General features: G+C 43.9%; 1 protein-coding gene across 5 annotated transcripts in view; it reads right to left on the bottom strand.

Annotated features, from left to right (window-relative positions):
- NCK2 (NCK adaptor protein 2) overlaps positions 1-20,057 on the bottom strand; it is a 163,386-nt gene that overhangs the window by 15,945 nt on the left and 127,384 nt on the right. For all 5 annotated transcript variants that reach the window (XM_039500420.1, XM_039500408.1, XM_039500423.1 and 2 more), the window contains one exon: positions 18,753-19,474. In XM_039500420.1, coding sequence (XP_039356354.1) covers positions 18,753-19,474 — 722 coding nt within the window. The remainder of the gene's footprint in view (positions 1-18,752; positions 19,475-20,057) is intronic.

Raw genomic sequence — 20,057 nt, forward strand, 5'->3', positions numbered from 1 at the left:
CCAGGACTTTTTCAGTCTGATCCTCCGTGAATCAGTTACTCGCTTGGAATGATATTTGTGTCTGAAAGAAAATTTATGTGGCTATATAGGTATTTAGTGTACCATGATGTTTTGTGTTCTCTGTTATGTTTTGTGTTGTCTGTTTTCTGGCCAGAATCGTTGTCGTGTTGTCATGTGGTTTGATGTGTCTTTCTTAAAGACCCCCCACCCTCAGTGTCAGCTTGATCACCTGACAGCTGAGGGATATTTTCCAAAAAAAAAAAAAAAAAAAAAAAAAAAAAAATAAGAGGGGGGGTTTGCAGAATTTTTCTCATCTTCTGTTTATTGTGTCTTTGTTTTGTTCGTTTAATGTTTTTTGGAATTATGCCAAGGATTGTATGGTCATACAGGTTGATTTTATTAATCCTTAATTTTTTTGTGTGTGATAGGTTATAGCGTTATGTTATTATGAGTTGGGAATGTTTCCTCTCTTTTTTTTTTTTCTTTTTTGATTTTGAATATAGGGGGGAGATGTGGGATAAGTAATGAGAAACACTGAGGTTGTTTTGCTTCTGAGATAAATTAATTACGCTGGATCTGCGTGTAAAGACCTGGCTCTGGGTTTGTTTTCATTAGTTAATTAACTGTAATTAGGAGAAGGAGCTAGACAGGTGTGTCGGATGTTAATTATCCCAACTAGTTACAGTTGTTTCTGTTACCTTAATTAACCAATTGATCATTACCTGATTGCTGAATGAAACTATGTATAAAAGCATGCTGGGATAGAATAAAGGAGAGCTCTGCTTGTGATCAAACTGGTTGGTCAGACTTTGTTCCTGCTCCCGCGATGCAACACCCCCATATAATAACCTTGTGACCCCCTGAGGGAACCCGACCCGCAGTTTGAGAATCCCTGATCTAAATCATTGATGAAGATACTGAACAGAACCAGACCCAGAATGAATTCCTGTGGGACCCCACTCGTTATGCCCTTCCAGCATGACTGTGAACCACTGATAACTACTCTCTGGGAAAGGTTTTCCAACCAGTTTTGCACCCACCTTATAGTAGCTCCGTCTAGGTTGCATTTCCCTAGTTTGTTTATGAGGTCATGCAAGACACTATCAAAAGCTTTACTAAAGTCAAGATATGACTATGTCTACCACCTCCCCCCTATCCATAAGGCTTGTTACCTTGTTAAAGAAAGCTATCAGGTTGGTTTGACAAGATTTATTCTTGACAAATCCATGCTGACTGTTACCTATCACCTTCTTATCTTCTAGATGTTTGCAAATTGATTGCTTAATTTTTTGCTCCATTATCTTTCCGGGTACAGAAATTAAGCTGACTGGTCCATAATTCCCCGGGTTGTCCTTATTTCCATTTTTATAGATTGGCACTATATTTGACCTTTTCCAGTCTTCTGGAATCTCTCCCGTCTTCCATGACTTTTCAAAGATAATTGCTAATGGCTCAGATATCTCCTCAGTTAGCTCTTGAGTATTTTAGGATGCATTTCATCAGGCCCTCTGATTTGAAGACATCTAATTTGTCTAAGTAATTTTTAACTTATTCTTTCCCTATTTTAGCCTCTGATCCTACCTCATTTTCATTGGCATTCACTATGTTAGGGCATGTCATCACTAGCAACGTTAAAGTGCTGCTGTAGCAGTGCTGCAACGTGGCTGTGTAATTGCAGCATAGCACAGGGAGAGAGTTCTCCCAGGGCTATAAAACCCCCACCCCCATGAGGGGAGTAGTTACTGTCTACACTGGCGCTTTACGGTGATAAAACTTGCAGCGCTCAGGGGCGTGTTTTTTCACACACACACACACACACACACACACACCCCGCCGAGCGAGAAAGTTGCAAGACAAGCCCTTAGACATCCAATCGCCACCGAACTTCTTGGTGAAAACCGAAACAACGAAGTCATTAAGCACCTCTACCATTTCCACATTTTCTGTTATTGTTTTTTCCCTGTCATTGAGTAACGGGCCTACCCTGACCTTGGTCTTCCTCTTGCTTCTAATGTATTTGTAGAATGTTTTCTTGTTACCCTTTATCTCTCTAGCTAAATTTGATCTTGTTTTGCGCATTGGCCTTTCTAATTTTGTCCCTACATATCTGTGTTAATTGTTTATATTCATCCTTTGTAATTTGACCGAGTTTCCATTTTTTGTAGGACGCTTTTTTGATTTTTAGATCATTGAAGATATCCTGGTCAAGCCAGGGTGATCTCTTACCATACTTCCTATCTTTCCTATGCAGTGGGATAGTTTGCTCTTGTGCCCTTAATAATGTCTCTTTGAAAAACTGCCAACTGTCTTCAATTGTTTTTTCCCCTTAGACTTGCTTTCCATGGCATCTTACCTATCAACTCCCTGAGTTAGCTAAAGTCTGCCTTCTTGAAATCCATTGTCTTTATTGTTCTGTTCTCCCTCCTACCATTTCTTAGAATCACGAAATCTACCATTTCATGATCACTTTCACCCAAGCTGCCTTCCACTTTCAAATTTTCAACTACTTTCTCCCTATTTGTCAAAATCAAATCTAGAACGCCCTTTCCCCTAGTAGCTTTCTCCACCTTCTAAAATAAAAAATTGTCTCCAATATATTCCAAGAACTTGTTGGATAATTTGTGCCCTGCTGTGTTATTTTCTCAACAGATGTCTGAGTAGTTGAAGTCCTCCATCACCATCAAATCATGTGCTTTGAATGATTTTGTTAGTTGTTTAAAAAAAAAAAGCCAAATCCACCTCTTCTTCCTGGTTAGGTGGCCTGAAGTAGACCTCTACCATGACATAACTCTTGTTTTTTACCCCTATTATCTTCACCCGGAGACTTTTAACAAGTCTGTCTCCTATTTCCATCTCAACCTCAGTCCAATTTATAAAGCAATACCCTCTCCTTTTTCCCTGCCTGTCCTTCCTGAGCAAGCTGTACCCTTCTATACCAATATTCCAGTCATGTGTATTATCCCACCAAGACTCTGTGATGCCAGCTATGTTAGAGTTTATTTCCTAGCATTTTGAGTTCTTCTGGCTTATTCCCCATACTTCTCACATTAGTTGCCTTCTGCCTGATCATGAACATATCATGAAGGACTGGAACCATCGGACACATGAGAAGCCACCAAAGACGAACACTCTGCATTCGAGAAGTTCATTAACAGAGTTGTGGAAAATTACAACAAGAAACCAAGAAGGATGTTGATGTTGTGCTTCATAATAGGCCTGAGTAGCCAACTTTAATTTGTGATGATTTTAAAACATGAGTTAAATCTAATAAAATGGTCATGAAACATTTTTCGGTTTTTACTATGGTGCCATACAGCCCACTTTCACCCTCATGGTCTCACCTCTCTTTGGCCATCTCTCCCTTGTAAATTCGAACATCCTTCCTAATTTCAATTTCTGGGGAAAACACTGGCTCCAGTTATGATGGAAGAGAATTACAGAGTCTAACTGTAAATTACTAAAAGGGAAAATTGAAGATTAAAACCACACATTTATAGATTTTCAGTCCAAAATGCACTATTTCTTAAAACTGTGTTGGATTCCTGTGATTTCAATTGCTGTTTATCTATAGCAGTGCTTAAAGTGGGGAGAGGCGGATCATAACGGGTGGCAGACCCAGCAAAAAATTAAAATTTGAGCCAAGTCAGCAAAGGACGCTAGCACCCTTTCCAAAGCTGCTGCTTCCAACTTATGATAGACCTCCCACTCTTTTCAGACCACCTTTAAGTACTGATCTATGGGATGACAGAGAGGTGGCTGGTGCCCAAAGTAAGTGATGAGACTGAAGTTAGAAAGCTATTTCCCCCATCCCTATTTTTCTCCACTGCAGGTTGATCCTATTTTCAAACGTAAAAATCGGGGACTTTTTTCCAACCCAATGGAATACGATTGTATTTAATGTTAAAAAGCAACCATAGACCTGAGACTAAGGCTTATTCACCAAGATTCTTTTTGAAATATACTGGTCTCCACATAGGCTAATGGGCCTCATGAATGCTGATTACATTACCTTGTTGCTATATTAGCTCATATGTTTTGGGAGTGCTCCTATATCACAAATTTATGGTATGAGTTGGTTCACTGGCCCAATCTGACTCTAGATGCTAAGTTGGAGTTGCACCACCTTCAATTTTGTTCTTGGATATATTCCTGATACCTGAAGGTTACATGGTAACAAGATCGCATCATTCTAACATGCAGCTTTGGTCACTAAAAAATGAATCCTGCAGAAATGTTTGGAAGGCATCAAACACTGATGACTGGCTCACCTCGCAGATAACAAATGACTGGGATTCCGCAGAAGGGGAATGCCCAAAACATACTAAGGAGTTTGGGCTGACTTTTTAGGGGTCTATAATTAATGTAGACTCTGAAGATAGATATGCTGCTTCCCCCTCCCCTCCCTTTACCCTAACCCTCTTTACTTACTTTTTGTATTATAAAGAATATGGTATTTTGGTGGTGTTGGAAACATTCATAAATTATAAACATTAAAAAAAAGCTGGGACTTTTTTGTGGGGATTGCCACAGGAAGCATTTCAGTGGAGTATAAGGGAAGATGTTGGGGAAGTAGGAAGAAAAAGGGATCTCATCTTCCTATTCCCCCTTTCAGAATGAAAGGGAAATGATTACTAACTTTTACATAACTGTTGTTCTTTAAGATGTGTTGCACATGTCCATTCCACATTTGGTGACTCCCATGCAGTACCATAGGAGATGGGAATGAGAGTTCATGGACATGCTGACCACAACATGGCTCGACCAAACCTGGCATCATCTCTAGCTTGCTGGGTGATGGTGTAGTGGGAAGAAAATGTATGTACTGATGACCAAGTCACCTCTCTGCAGATGTTCTGGATCAGCACCTGGACCTCATAGAATGGGCCATCACTATAGCCAGTGGTGGGACCCCTGTCTGCTCGTAGCATGTGTGAATGCATTGTGTGATCCAGGATGAGATCTGCTCAGCCAAAATAGGAAGGCCTTTCATCTTGTCTTCTACTGCCACAAACAGCTACGTAGATCTATGGAACAGTTTTATCCTCTCAATGTATAGTATCAGGGTGCAGCTAACGTTCATTGTGTGGAGACGTTGCTCCTCCCTGTTTGTGGGCAGTTTCGGGGGTGGGGGGGAACGGCAAAAAAATAGCCTGATTACTAGGGCCCTACCTAATTCACAGTCCATTTTGGTCAATTTCACGGTCATAGGATTTTAAAAATAGTAAATTTCATGATTTCAGATATTAACATCTGAAATTTCACGGTGTTGTAACAGTAGGGGGTCCTGACCCATAAGAGGATTGTGGGGGACTCACAAAAGTTATTGTAGGATGGTTGCAGTATTGCCAGTATCGCTGCTGCTTACGGGAGCACTTCCTTCAGAGCTGGGCTGCCAGGGAGCAGGGGTTGCTGGCCAAGAGCCCAGCTTTGAAGGCAACGCCGCTGCCAGCAGCAGGGCAGAAGTAAGGGTGACATGGTATGGTATTGCCCCCTTTACTTTTGCGCTGCTGCCTTCAGAGCTGGGCCTTCAGTCAACAACTGCCGCGCTCTGGCTGCCCAGCTCTGAAAGCAGCAGTGTAGAAGTAAGGGTGGCAATATTGTGACCCCCCTAGAATAACCTTGCAATTCCCCGCCTCTCCTTTTTGGGTCAGGACCCCCAGTTTGGGAAACACTGATCTCCCATGTGAAATCTGTATAGTACAGGGTAAAAGCACACAAAAGACCAGATTTCACGGTCCATGACACGTTTTTCACAGCTGTGAATTTGGTAAGGCCCTACTAATTATTGTGAAACTGCAAAATCACCTATTTTGAGGAATGCAGGGTGCAACTTGTCCTTAAAGAAATCTGTGTACGGGGGTTCTGATGAAAGGGCCCTGATCTTTGAGACTCTCCTGGCCAAAGTGATCGCCATCAGATCCAGGCAAGGTACAACAGGGGGCATGTTGCCAGTGGCTCTAACGGGGGCCCCATGAGTTTTGACAAGACCCGGTTTAGGTCACATGGGCGAATGGGTTCCCGAATCTGAAGGCATAGTCTTTCTAGCCCCTTGAGAAAATGAACAGACATCTCATTTGAGAAAACCGATCAACCATTCGTGGAATACTGAAATCACTGCCAGGTGTACTTTAACTGATGAAATTGCCAGACCTTGCTGTTTCAGATGTAGCAAATAGTCCAAAACAGCTGGCAGAGATGACCGTGAGGGCAAGAGACCTTGCTGGGAAGACCAAATGGAAAAGTGCTACCACTTGGCAAGGTATGTAGAGCTTTGGAAGAGAGCTTCCTGATACCTTGCAGAACCTGGTGGACTTGTTCCGAACAGGCCAATTCTTCAGGATTTAGCCATGGAGCTTCCAAGCTGTCAGGTGGAGGGTGTTGAGGTTTGGGGAGTATTCGACCGTGGTCCTGCGATATCAGGTCCGGGAGGAGAGGTAGTGGCATCAGAGTTGATACTGAAAGCATGGGGAACTAGTGTTGGCGGGGCCAGCCTAGTGCTATGAGAATGACTTGTGTTCTGTCTCGCTTGATCTCCAGTTGGACCTTATGCACTAGAGCAGGGGTTCTCAAAGTGGGGGTCGGGACCCCTCAAGGGGTCATGAGGTTATATGGGGGTTGCAAGCTGTCAGCCTCACCCCAAACCCCGCTTTGCCTCCAGCATTTATAATTGTGTTAAATATATAAAAAGCGTTTTTAATTTATTAGGGGGGTCGCACTCAGAGGCTTGCTATGTGAAAGGGGTCACCAGTACAATAGTTTGAGAACCACTGCACTAGAAGAATGGAGGGGAAGGTGTAGAACAGGAGTCCAGTCCAACGGAGCAGGACAGCGTCTATGAGTAAGCCCGGGCTATGGCCTTCAGGGAGCAGAACTGGTGACATTTCCTGTTCTGCCTGGTGACAAACAGGTCTACCTGTGAAGTTCCCAACCACTGGAAACTGACCTTTACTACATCAGATTGAAGGGACCACTTGTGGGGACTTGTGCTGAGGTGATCTGCCAGCTCATTCCAGGCTCCCCAGAAGGTGAGAAGCTTCTAAGTGGAACGAGTGCAGAACTCCCATAGTGGATAGCTTCCTCACAGGGGGAACAGAGAGCTCCTCCCTGCCTGCTGGGTTAGAACATAACTTGTGACCACTAGAACATTCTTGTTCATGATGTGGGTCAAGAACACCTGACAGGTCAGGCGGACTTCACTTAGCTCCCTGACATTTATATGTAAGGAGAGCGCCTCCTGGGACCACAGGCCCTGCGTGCTGAGATGCTGTAGGTGAGCCCCCCGATCCTAGATCTGAAGCATTCAAACCTAGGGATAATGAGGTCTGGTGTTTTGTGAAAGGGACGCCTGAGCGGACTAAGAGAGGATCCCTCCACCAGTTGAGGGAAGCGAGGACTGGGGCAGAAACTGTGAGCACCGAGTACAGGTGATGGCGACTGGGTGAGTACACTGAGGTCAGCCAAGCTGAAAGAGATCTGAGGTATAGCCTCACATGCTGCACTACTTATGTGAATGCATCCATGTGGCCTAAAAGTCTAAGGTAAGAATGGATTGTTATGACCAGGTGGGCCTTGACTTGGGCTATTAATTACACCATTGTCTGGAAGCAGGCTTCTGGGAAGAAAGCCCTGCCTGTGAGGAATCAAGCACTGCTCCGATAAACTCTACCTTTTGTACAGGGACAAGGGTAGACTTCTGCTCATTTATAAGTGGGTCTAGCACCTGAAAGGTCGACTATATGGTGTTGGATAATGGCCTCCACCTGGGCCTGAGCCTGGACTTTGACCAGCCAGTCATCGAGGTATGGGTAGACTTGTACCCCTTTTTTCTCAGGAAGGCTGCCACTACTGCCATGCATTTTGTGAAAATGCTTGTGGCTGCTGCAAGGCCGAACCCTAAATTGATAGTGAATCTGATTTACAATGAACCTGAGAAACCTCCTGTGGCCTTGGAAAATTGCAATGTGGAAATAAGCATCTCTCAAGTCGAGGGTGGCATACCAGTCTCCTGAAACTAGGGAGGGGATGATGGAGGCCACGGAGACCATGCAGAAGTCAGCTTTTTGAGATAACCATCGAGATGGCGCAAGTCTAAAATGGGTCAGAGATCCAACTTGGCCTTTGGAATTAGGAAATACCGGGAGTAAAATCCCTTCTCCCTCTTAAATCCTGAGGAACCTCCTTCACAGCTCTCACTTGGAGGAGTTGCACCTCCTGCACCAGAAATTGCTCATGAGAAGGGTATCTGAAGAGGGATGGGGACAGAAGGAATGTGTGGGGAGTGGAAATAAACTAGAATGTATAACCCTTTTCTACAGTGTACAGTGCCCAGTACTCCATGGTGATAACAGACCATGTCATGCCAAAGTGGGACAGGCGGTTTGAAAACAAAAGGGGGACAGGATCCAGTGGCATGGGAACTGGTATAATGACCTCTGGCATCCCATCAAAAGTTCCGTTTGGCTGCCCCCATGTATCTGAGCAGGCCAGGTAGAGACACTGAGGTAGACGGAGGCAGCTGCCTGTGTACAAAATACCTGCTTTGTTTCTTTTGAAGGTCCTGACGAGGAAGTGGAGCTGAGAAAGGACTGGAGTGCTGAGGCCTGAAGTGCTTTGTTGAAGGCTTCAGGGTGTAAAGGCTCAGGATTTAAGAGTGGCTCTGGAGTCTTTCAGGCCATGGAGCTTCGCATCTGTTTGCTCTGAGAAGAGTGAAGCGTCTTCAAGTGGAAGGCCCTGAATCGACTGCTGGATCTCTGTTGGCAGTCATGAGGATTGGAATCGAAAGCACCTTGCATGACTACTGCAAAAGCTAGGCATCTAGCCACCGAGTCTGCTGTGTCCACAGCAGCCTGCAGGAAACCCTGGCTACAGACTTCCCCTCCTCTACCAGAGAAGAGAACTACTGCCTGAATTCCTGGGGAAGCGAGTCCTTGAATTTGAACATAATGTCCCACACAATGAAATCGTACCTCCCCAGCAAGGCGTGCTGGTTGCAGATGCTGAGCTGTAGAACCCCTGTAGAATAAATATTTCTACCAAAAAGGTCTAGTCTCTGCGTCTTTTGCCTTGGGGGGTTGCTGCTTGTTGCCCTTGTCTGTCCTTCTTGTTGGCCACTGAGACCACCAGGAACTCAGGAGGGAGAGGGAGTACAAGTACTCATACCCATGAGAGGGATCAAAATACTTCTTTTTTGGCTCTTTTTGAGGTGGAAGGCAAGGAAGATGGGGTTTTCCACAGACCTTTAACTGGCCCATGATGGCCTTATTGAGAGGGAGAGCCACCTTTGACAGGGTTGCTGCAGTCAAAATATTGACCAAGCAGTGGGAGGGCTCTTTAACTACCTCCATTTCCAGCAAGAGGTTTGAAGGCCACTCTTTTCAAGAGCTCCTGATGAGCTCTGAAGTCAGCATGGGGAGGTGACATACCCACCCCTGACACTGCCTCATCTGGAGAAGAGGATGAGGAGTTCTGCACTAGCAGGGGCGATCCGCCTCTTCTTCTGCTCTGATCCAATCCTGAGGATTGGTACCGGGTTTGGTACCGGAGTCCATATCCGATGCTGCTCGATAGGATGGAGGTGCTCTCCTCTCTGAGACCACCGAGTATTAGCGCCTGGAAGGGAGTCCTTGCACTGGGGGAAAAACCCAGAGTTTCCGAATGCCCACTGTGCCAAGCATTCCGGTGTATCCCTGCACATGGATCCACAACTGGATAAGTTGATGTGTGTGTGGGGGGGGTGTACTGAGAACATTCCTCGGCTGGGGATACGATTCCACTTCTGAGTCCGACAATGAGACTTCCTCCAGGGACCACTTGGTCCTGGGGAACGCTGAGAAGTTGGGAAGATCTGTGCTGAAGACAGCAGGGACGGTTTCCCCCTTAACAGTATCAAACGGGAGTTCAGGGCGACATGTTCCATTCTGCTCCCTGGCACCAACGTCGCTGACTCTTGTACCGCCATCGCCACCAGTACCAAAAGCACCCACAAGTCCCTGGCTGCAACAAACACCTCCGAGGTAGACAGCACTCCCCACACTTGACTTTCTTCAGAGTTGGGGAATACCCCTTCTCAGCCAACAGCTTCTTATATTTTTTCTTTGGCACCGATGACAGGTGAATGGTGCAGAGACTCTCATGGTGAGAGGAGCACTCTGCATCGACGCCATCATACTTGGTGCTGAGTCTGACCGAACTGGCTACGATGAGGCATAGGTTTACTGCAGGAGGCACATAGCTTGAAAGCTAGAGACCGAGGCATGTCCGGTACCAAGAGCAGATGAAGACTCCGCTAACATGGTGAAAACGCCAACTATGAACAACAAGTTCACAACTGTCCAAACTAGAAATAAAGAACTGGGACAAAAGAAACAAAGGGAAGGTAGTAAACTAAGACCACAGAGAAGAGTCTTCCACCGAGGAGAGCTTGCTGAAGGAAGAAGAGCAGTTCCAGCGACCATCATGCGCGGAAAAAAGAAACTGAGGTTTGGCTGGACCCCTTATGAGCACACGGCACCAGAGGGTACTAGGGCTGACCTGATGGGTACCACTGAGAGAAAAATTTCTGGTGACTGCTCAAAGTGAGCACACACCTAACGTGAATGGACACTGCAAGCACTCAAAGAAATAAGGTACACTCACTGTAAAGGGCAGGGTGGAAAAAAATTACATCTATATCTCTCTAACCCATTCTACTGGTCTTTCAAACTCCCAATTTCTCCCCATCTAGTCTAGGTCTTAGATCTCGATGGCCAAGACTGTAACAGGGTTCAAAAAAGAAGTAGATAAAATCATAGAGGATAGGTCCATCAATGGCTATTAGCCAGGATGGGCAGAAATGGTGTCCGTAGCCTCTGTTTGCTAGACGCTGGGAATGGACGACAGGGGATGGATCACTTGATGATACCTGTTCTGTTCATTCCCTCTGGGACACCTGGCATTAGCCACTGTCAGAAGACAGGATACTGGGCTAGATGGACCTTTGGTCTGACCCAGTATGGCCATTCTTATGTTCAATCTTCCTTCACTGTCTCATCCCACCCCTCCACTCTGACCTCTCATCCATAACTTCATTCATCAATTTATCTGCCCCATTGATGCACACATGAAACTCTCCATGCATTGAGGCTCCTGCCCCACATCCACGATCACCAGGATCAAAGGCCCCTCTTCCACAGCTCAAAACCCCTCATTACAATATTGCTTCTCCATGTGAAGCAGCAACAATGATAACAGGGAACTATTGTGGCAACAGGCAACATGTGCAAGGAACTGTATATTCTACCTCATTGGCTCTCAACCTTTCCAGACTACTGTATCCCTTTCAAGAGTATGATTTGTGTTCTGTACCTCCAAGTTTTACCCCACTTAAAAACTTACAAAATTTGACATAAAAATACAAAGTATCACAGCATACTATTACTGAAAAATTGCGTACTTTCTCATTTTTACCATATAATTATAAAATAAATCAATTGGAATATAAATATTGTACTTACATTTCAGTGCATAGAATATGGAGCAGTATGAACAGATCATTGTCTATGAAATTTTAGTTTGTATTGACTTCGCTAGTGCTTTTTATGTAGCCTATTGTAAAACTAGGCAAATATCTAGATGAGTTGATGTATCCCCGGAAGATCTCTGAGTACCCCCAGGGATACACATACCCATGGTTTAGAACCACTGTTCTACCTCAGCAGGGGTGGAATTAATCTGATTAGCTCTACAGATCCATATGGTTGCATATGATGGAATTTTTCCCCAATTTTCTTTTTAAAACCACTGACATGTATTTCACATAGTAGGGAAAGTCTGCTTAAAAACAAGTAGCTTGAAAGAGACACTTTACCCATTTCTCTGTCAACAACATTTATGCACCCTTGTTTACTATATGGTTTCTAGAATTTATTAACACAACAGCAGTAGTCAAGAATGTGTTAAAACATATATAAAATAATGATACGGGCAATAAGATGTAAAAAGATTTTTAAAATAATTTTATTATAATAAGATACGGGCAATAAGATAAAAAATTAAGGAAGGTCAAATTTGGAATGAAATAACTAAGGGCTTGTCTACATTGGCAAGTTTCTGCGCAGTAAAGAGCTTTTTGCGCTCAAACTGCAGATGCATACACACTACCAAGCCACTTTGTGCACAGAAACTCCTCAGTTGCAGCACTGCCAAAAAAAACCCCAAAAACCCCAACACACCAAAACACAACCCACCTCGATGAGAGTCGTAAGGCTATTTGCACAGAGTCTCCAGTGCTCTATTGCCAGTGTGAACACTTGATTGCTTTCTGTGCTGTAACTGGCCCCAGAGCTGTCCCATAATGCCTCAAGTGACCACTCTGATCATTGTTTTGAACTCGGCTGCCCTGGAGACATGAGCTCCTCCCCTTTCAAAGCACCATTACTGACAGCCCTTGTGTGCTGTGCTGATCTGCTCCAGGACACAAAGCAAACCATTAATGTGGAATGCTCGTGCTGTTGAACACAGAGGCTCACGCGCGTGTGTGTGTGTGTGTGTGTGTGTGAGAGAGAGAACGCGCTGTGCAGAGAGTCCAAGGAAGAAGGTGGGGGCTGATGTCAGGGTTTCCCCCTCCCCCTGCCTAAGGACTGGTTGTTTCCTGCTGTTGTCTGAACTTACAAGACAGCATGCTGACACACTCTGTCCCCCAAAACACACTGTCTCTCTCCCCCCATCCATACACACACACACACTCCCCCCTCCCCACTTCAGTTGAAAAGCAGCTGGCAACGTAGGATGCCCATGGAACAATGGGATTGGGAAACCTGCATCATGTAACATTGTGTCTGCCCCATGAGGCATTGCAAACCCTTCCCAAAGCACCCTGCGGCCAGTTGCACAGTGGGATAGCTACCACAATGCACTGCTGTCTTTGCTGTTGCAAGAGCTGCTAATGTGGATGTGCTCCAGCGTCACAAGAAGCACAGTGTGCACACACAACAGCTGTTTAATTCCAGCATTTTAATAGAAGTGGTATAACTTCTGGCACATAAACTTACCAGTGTAGACATACCCTAAACCTAATGCATAACAAAAACAATTCCTAAATGAAACTAAACCAAAGGCAGACACACACATCCCAACTACAAAAGTATAGTTTTCTGTTTAGAGAAATGTAGTATCTGCAAAATCAGACTGAAGCATTTTGATTAAAGAGACCAGGATTGAAGAGAGAATGGAAATGTCAGTTCAGAAGAAGCCTGAACCTAAACTTTCTGTGTAGCGTTGTAGCAATCGTGTTTTATTGAACATGTTAGTAAACGTTGCAAAAGTGTTTCTGTTTAGCAATATTTTCAAACTGTTGTAAAATCCATATGAACAGTCAGATCAGCCTGAAAACTAGTATGCTGGTTCAGGGCCTGGGATAGAATTTGTGGTGCACAGTTGGGGCTGGATATTCCCAATATACAGCCCCCAACCCAATTTACATCTTTTTTTAAAAAATTACTTTTCTATAATACTTTGTTGTGTAGAGATAATTTTTACCTTATGGGCAGAATCCACATAAAATAGATAAAGACCTACAAAATATTCATCACCCTAGAGTATTGATCACTGAGGACTGGGAGCCAGAATACTATGAGCCTCAAGTTCTCTTCTTTCAATGACTGCTGTTAATATTTCTGCGCACTTCATAGCTTTTATTAACTAAGGGCTTGGCTACACTTGAGAGTAGCAGCGCTGGGAGTTACAGCGCTGGTCATACAGCTGTGTAGGGAAAGTGCTGGTGTGTGGCCACACTCACAGCTACCAGCGCTGCAGTGTGGCCACATTTGCAGCATTTGCAGCGCTGTTGGGAGTGATGCATTATGGACTGCTATCCCAGCATTCAAGTGGCAGCAATGTGCTTTTCAAAAGAGGGGGGTGGGGTGTAGTGTGACAGGGAGCGGGGGGGAGAGTGTGGATTTTTGGAGCCGACACTGTATCAGCTCCCTGCCTTGCAAAATCAGAAAATTTTCCCGACCCCTTACTCTTAACTGCAAACAGCCTGCAGACCAGATAAGCAGCTGCTCCAACAGACTCCCTTTCTCCCCCCTGCCCCCACTGTTTCTATCCTCAAGCAAACACTCATCCCCCTGCCTGCCTCATTCACAGCAAGGTAGTGGGTTATCTCAGTTGATTGTTCAGTCAGTTACAGATTGATCACAGCAAACAGGAGCTGTGTTTGTTTTTTAGATAAGCAGCTCCCGGAGCCCCGAGTTCACAACAAAACAAAGAGAGGCTGCATAACAAAACAAAGTTAAAAGCATTCTGGGATATCTCCTAATACCCTGGAGGCCAATAACAGCGCTGGTGTGTGGCCACACCTGACGAGCAGCGCTGCAGCACCAGCACTGCACTAGTTATACCCCAAGCAGACCAGGTGTTCAGCCAGCGCTGCAGCCAGGGAGTTGCAGCGCTGGATGTGCCTTGCAGGTGTGGACAGTTACTAAGTTGCAGCGCTGGAAAGCCTCCACCAGCGCTGCAACTCTCAAGTGTAGCCAAGCCCTAAGGCCTCATATCCCCACAACAGCAACAGGCAACTATTATTCCCCCCATTTTGCAAATAAGTTAACGGAGAGGCTGCACAAAGTCATGTCTAGAAAATCTGGGAAAAGAAACAAATGAACAGTCCCAGAGAGGTAGAGTTAAGTTGTGAAGCAGCACATTTCGATGGGTTTCCCCTAGAGAAGGAACTAAAACTCAGTAATCTACCAGGGGAAAACCGTAGGTTGCGAGGCCTGAAACCTACACAGATAATCATTCTGCAAGACATCATCAGTATGTCATTAATATTATTGTTTATGAAATGAGAATTATAGGGCGTGGAAATACATGTCAGTCCCCACTTTTTCTAACCTCAGTAAGAATAAAGCAGCAAGTGTGTTTCAGAAAATAAAACAATATTTTGTGAGAGTTTAATCAAAAAACGAAAGGAAAAAGTTGAAGCAATTTTTAAAAACTATTTTCTTGCCTTTAAATTGTTATTCCCTTGACACCAACAATCTTACTGGCAGAAACAAGGTATGTTAGCAAATCTCAACTTAAAGCACACCACTGAGTTAAAAAAAACAAACTCCAGTAAACTCGAGAATAAATTTATACTTACTATAGGGTATTTCTGCTAATCCTGGAAACACTCCCTCAAAAAAGAACTGAATAACAAGAGCTGTGTTCAGAAGTGACTATGATTACAATCTGGCCATTCTGCATCAACTTTTTTTTTTTGGGGGGGGTGGGAGGCAGACTTTTGACTCCTTTTTAAGAGCTGGATTTAAATTGACCTTTACCTGGCCAGCACTAATTATTGCATGTGAAATACAAAATGTACTTCAACAGAAGCATGAAGAACTAAAATATTCTCAATTTCTACAAGCTACCGAAAAACTTGTTTATAAGCCCAATTTTTTTTAGTAAAAAAGGGAAGCACCAGAGATGGGGGTCGGCTTATGAACGGGTACAGAGTAGGAGAGGTGGGACACAGCCCCTCCCCCCAACAGAGGCAGCAAGGAGAGGCAGCACAGCCAGAAGGAAAGAGGCAAGGCCAGAGTCTCTCCGCTTCTGGCCATGCTACTCTCCCCCAAGCCTCCAAAGTAGCTGTAGCTCTGGGGCTGGCAGGCTGCAGCCGTGCCGCTCAGCCCCGCCCCCCAGAACCAGGCTGTGGCCATGCCACCAGCCCAGCCTGCCGGAACATGCTGCGTCTGCACTACCCGGTCTGGGCCACTGGAGCAGGCTGTGGCCGCGCTGCCCTGCCTGCCGGAGCAGCTCCAGCCAGGTCAGAGACATCCTCCCCTGGCCCTCCTCAGATAAGGTGGGAAGGGATGGGATGGAGAGAGTGTGGGGGTCCCGGGCTAGGGGTGGGGTCATGTGGGTGGTGGTCACAGGGGTTACTCCCCTGACTCCCAGCTTCTCCCCCCTGCCAAAAAAATTTCCCCAACAGTTGCTATCCTGGCCTGTCAGGGTAAGCAGCTGGCGCGCTGGGACACTTTGTTTACTTAGGTTTACTTCTGTGCCTGCCGACGCTCGAGGTAAACAAACCATCTCGGATCACCAGCGGCTTATCCTGAGGGCCCGGGAGCCAAAGTTTGCTGACCCCTGAATTATAGGGTTGGCTTCTGAACAGGTTATAAAATTTTTATCCATCTGAGGGGGCGGGGGGCGTCAGCTTATAAACGAACTAGCTTATGATCGAGTATATACGGTAATTTTAGATTTTTTAATAGTAACTAATGAAAAGCCACAATTTGTCAACTAGTACGTACACTAACATTAGGGTGACCAGATGTCCCGATTGTATAGGGACAGTCCAGATTTTTGGGTCTTTTTCTTATATAGGCTCCTATTACCCTCTACCCCCATCCCAATTTTTCACATTTGCTGTCTGGTCACCCTAACATGTACTATTGTTCTGTGAAGTCATTTTACAGAACCTAAACAACACAGAAACAGTTATCAGATTAACAGGTAATATGAAAAATAATCTTAGTCAGAAATTCTATGTAGAAATGATTACTACAATTGATCTAATGCTCTAATAGCTGGGCCTATTTAAGGTATATATTCTCAGACAAAAAACTATACTAAGCTCTGGCCTCTACACAGTTTTTTATATTGCTTTAACTTTATTACTTTGAAATCAGTATAGTTAAATCAGTATAACTCATAGTGTGGATGCAGTTATACTGGCATAAAGGTGCTTTAATACTGGCACCCTAAATTTATGGGAATATAAGTACTTTTAGAGTGCTATACTGTATCCACCTTGTGGGATTGTATTTATGCTGGTTTCAGATTGATACAGTTACGGCATACATAAATAGTACGTATATAAACCCTAAGACCGAGTTAGGCTGATGCCATGCAATAACCATATGATAATGATTAAGGCTTTTTAGTATTAGTAGTCCCAGATTAGATAACATTTATTTTTAAAAGACACACTAAGGGATTTTAACTACATTTTTTTCTTGTCATGAAGTCACTATAAGGCAGAGTTCATGTTGTTTGAGTGATTTAACTATGTATTTCTATACCTTAGCATATTTGGAACACATTTAAGTGTAACCTTTTTCTGAATTTCCTGCATTTGTAATGCTTAGTTTGACATAATTACAACATCCCGCTGATGTCACTGTGGCTCAACTTAAGAGTTACTTGACTCTGTCTGCAGCTTATTATAATCCTAAAAATTAGATAAAATCTTTAATTACAACCTAATTTCTTTTATTACAACCTAATTTCTTCAAATATAACCTATACATAAGATTTCAAGAAATTTTAACTATATGGAAGGTTTGAAGATGATATTTCATTATTAAGATCACTCAAGACAAAGAAAAGCCTGCTACAGATGCTACATTTATTAAAGGACCCATTTTAAATTAATTTTTATACAGGAACTCCTCACTTAACGTTGTAGTTATGTGCCTGAAAAATGCGACTTTAAGCGAAACAATGTTAAGCAAATCCAATTTCCCCATAAGAATTAATGTAAATGAGGGGGCTAGGTTCCAGGGAATTTTTTTCACCAGACAAAAGATATATATATATATATATATATATACACACATATATATATACACACACATACACACACACACACACGCAGTATAAGTTTTAAACAAACAATTTACAAACAAACTGGTACACAGTGATGATGACTGTGAAGCTTGGTGGAGGTGGAGGAGTCAGAGGGTGGAATATTTCCCAGGGAATGCCTTACTGCTAAATGAACTAGCAATTGACTGAGCCCTCAAGAGTTAACTCTCACAGCACTCTACAAGGCAGCAGGAAAGGAGGGAGGGCAGACAGAGACACACAACCTGTGTGTGAGAGGAAAAAATGCGCATTTCCCCTTTAAGTAGCTGACTCCAGGCTTAAGTACACTGCCTTGTTAATGAAATCAGCTTGCTGAGACCTGCAATCCGCAGCTACTGCCTAGAAGCTCCCTCTGTCATGTGTCCCCCCTGCTCTATGGAAGATGGGGTAAGCGGGATGCAAGAGCAGGGGGGGGAGACACCCTGACATTAGCCCCCCTCTTCCCCCCTCCCCACATACAGCACGCAGGAGTCTCTGGGAGTAGCTCCAAGGCAGAGAGCAGGAGCAGCACATGGCAGTGGGAGGAAGGGACAGCTGCTGCACAGGGAACTTAGGGGAGGGGGGAGCTGATAAGGGGGCTGCTGGTCCACCTGGTTCCAAGCCCCCACCAGCTAACTGCAACGAGCTGCTCTTCCTGCAAGCAGTGGACAAAACAGGCAACGTTAGAAGGGAGCATTTCACAACTTTAAACGAGCATGTTCCCTAATTGATCAGCAACTTAACATCGAAACAACGTTAACCAGGACAACTTTAAGTGAGAAGTTCCTGTACTCAGAGTAAGTGTGGTAAATATATGCTGTATTTTTCATACCTAACAAGAGAATCCCTGCTTTAAGTTCAAAATGGAATTCAATCTTTACTAGGGAATTATGACTCGTGACTCCACAATAGTACACAAACTAGTTCACAACTGTTGTGTTTCATTCCAAAGATGGTTGCACCTCAGTAGTGAATGAAGTGACCCCAGTGTATAGCAAAAATATCACTTTGTAAATTGCTTACTGCTTTTGGATAGACACTCACTGTACTAATGTAAGGTAATTATTCATTACCATCATTGCTACTTCAAACACCATACACCATGTAGCAGTTTTTTTAAATATATAAAGCACATAATAAAAATTAAAGTGTTGACTGTCACTTACCGAAGATTCACTATCTCTAACAAGGAAGTCCCCTTCCACTCCCCTCTCATTTAGGGCACATTCTGCTTGATGCCGGGTAACATTCCCATAATACCACTCTCTTCCAGCAAACCGTCCTGTAGAAGATGGCCCTGTATAGCTTATCGGAGGTGGATGGGAAGTGTTAATGGTAGGACCATCACTTAAGATTACTACATAGTTTTTAGGAACAAGACCAATTTGCCCTCGGGAATTTTTACATTTCCACCATTCTGGGTCATTTTCTGGTTTTTCAATGACTTCCATTGTTTCCCCCTTTTCAAAATTGAGCTCTTCTTCTGTGACGGAGCTGAATGGATACAGTGTCTGAACAACATGAAGTAGTTTCAAGCTCTGGCCATTACTCATGGATGCACCTTTCCTTAAACTTAGAAAACTTGGGGAATCTGCAGTTGCTTCCTCAACTTCCTCCACCACATAGTTCGAAGGAAACCAGCCAATCTGTCCATTGTAGCTACCTCTCCACCAGCCATCACTGCACTTTTCCATAACAATGACTCGGGATCCTTTAACAAGGGATAGCTCATCCTCCCTCTCTGCCACATAGGCAAATTTAACGTAGGCTGGGATGTTAAGGTCATAAATCCGATCTGCACTGCTACCGTTGGATGGATATTCTGCATCTGTACTAGGAGTAGGTGAGGCATCTCGTGCACTTGTCTTCCTTTTTGTTTTACCCAAACCTGTTAAATAAAAAGAGAAATTTCTAGTAGGCATTTAGGATATAAATAGAAAAAATAAAAAAATAAAAAATTTAGTCTCTATAATGCATAACTATGAAATTAGCCAAGTGCTTTCCCGTCATTAACAAAAATGTTAGACGTACAGGTCATAACTATAACATTGGAAACAGACTGTCGGGAAATATCAATGTCTTAATATTTTAAGAAACCGCTGTTTGTCTATTGGTTCAGCTTCTAAATATAAGCTTTAATTTGTCCTTTAATGTGTCTCTCTACAAAGTCACTTAATGGTAAGTGAGAAACAGAGAGTGATGAAAGACACATCATTTACAGAAGCAATTAGTCCTCCAGGGATGTTATGTTTTCTAAAATCCAATCAGTCAATCATATCTTTTAATTATAACTACACCTCTACCTTGATATAACGCGACCCGATATAACACGAATTCGAATATAATGTGGTAAAGCAGTTCTCCGGGGGTGCAGGGCTGTGCACTCAGGTGGATTAAAGCAAGTTCGATATAACGCGCTTTCACCTATAACACGGTAAGATTTTTTGGCTCCCAAGGACAGCATTATATCG

This window comes from Mauremys reevesii, linkage group 1 (genome assembly GCF_016161935.1).
Source record: "Mauremys reevesii isolate NIE-2019 linkage group 1, ASM1616193v1, whole genome shotgun sequence".
Lineage (NCBI taxonomy): Eukaryota > Metazoa > Chordata > Testudines > Geoemydidae > Mauremys > Mauremys reevesii.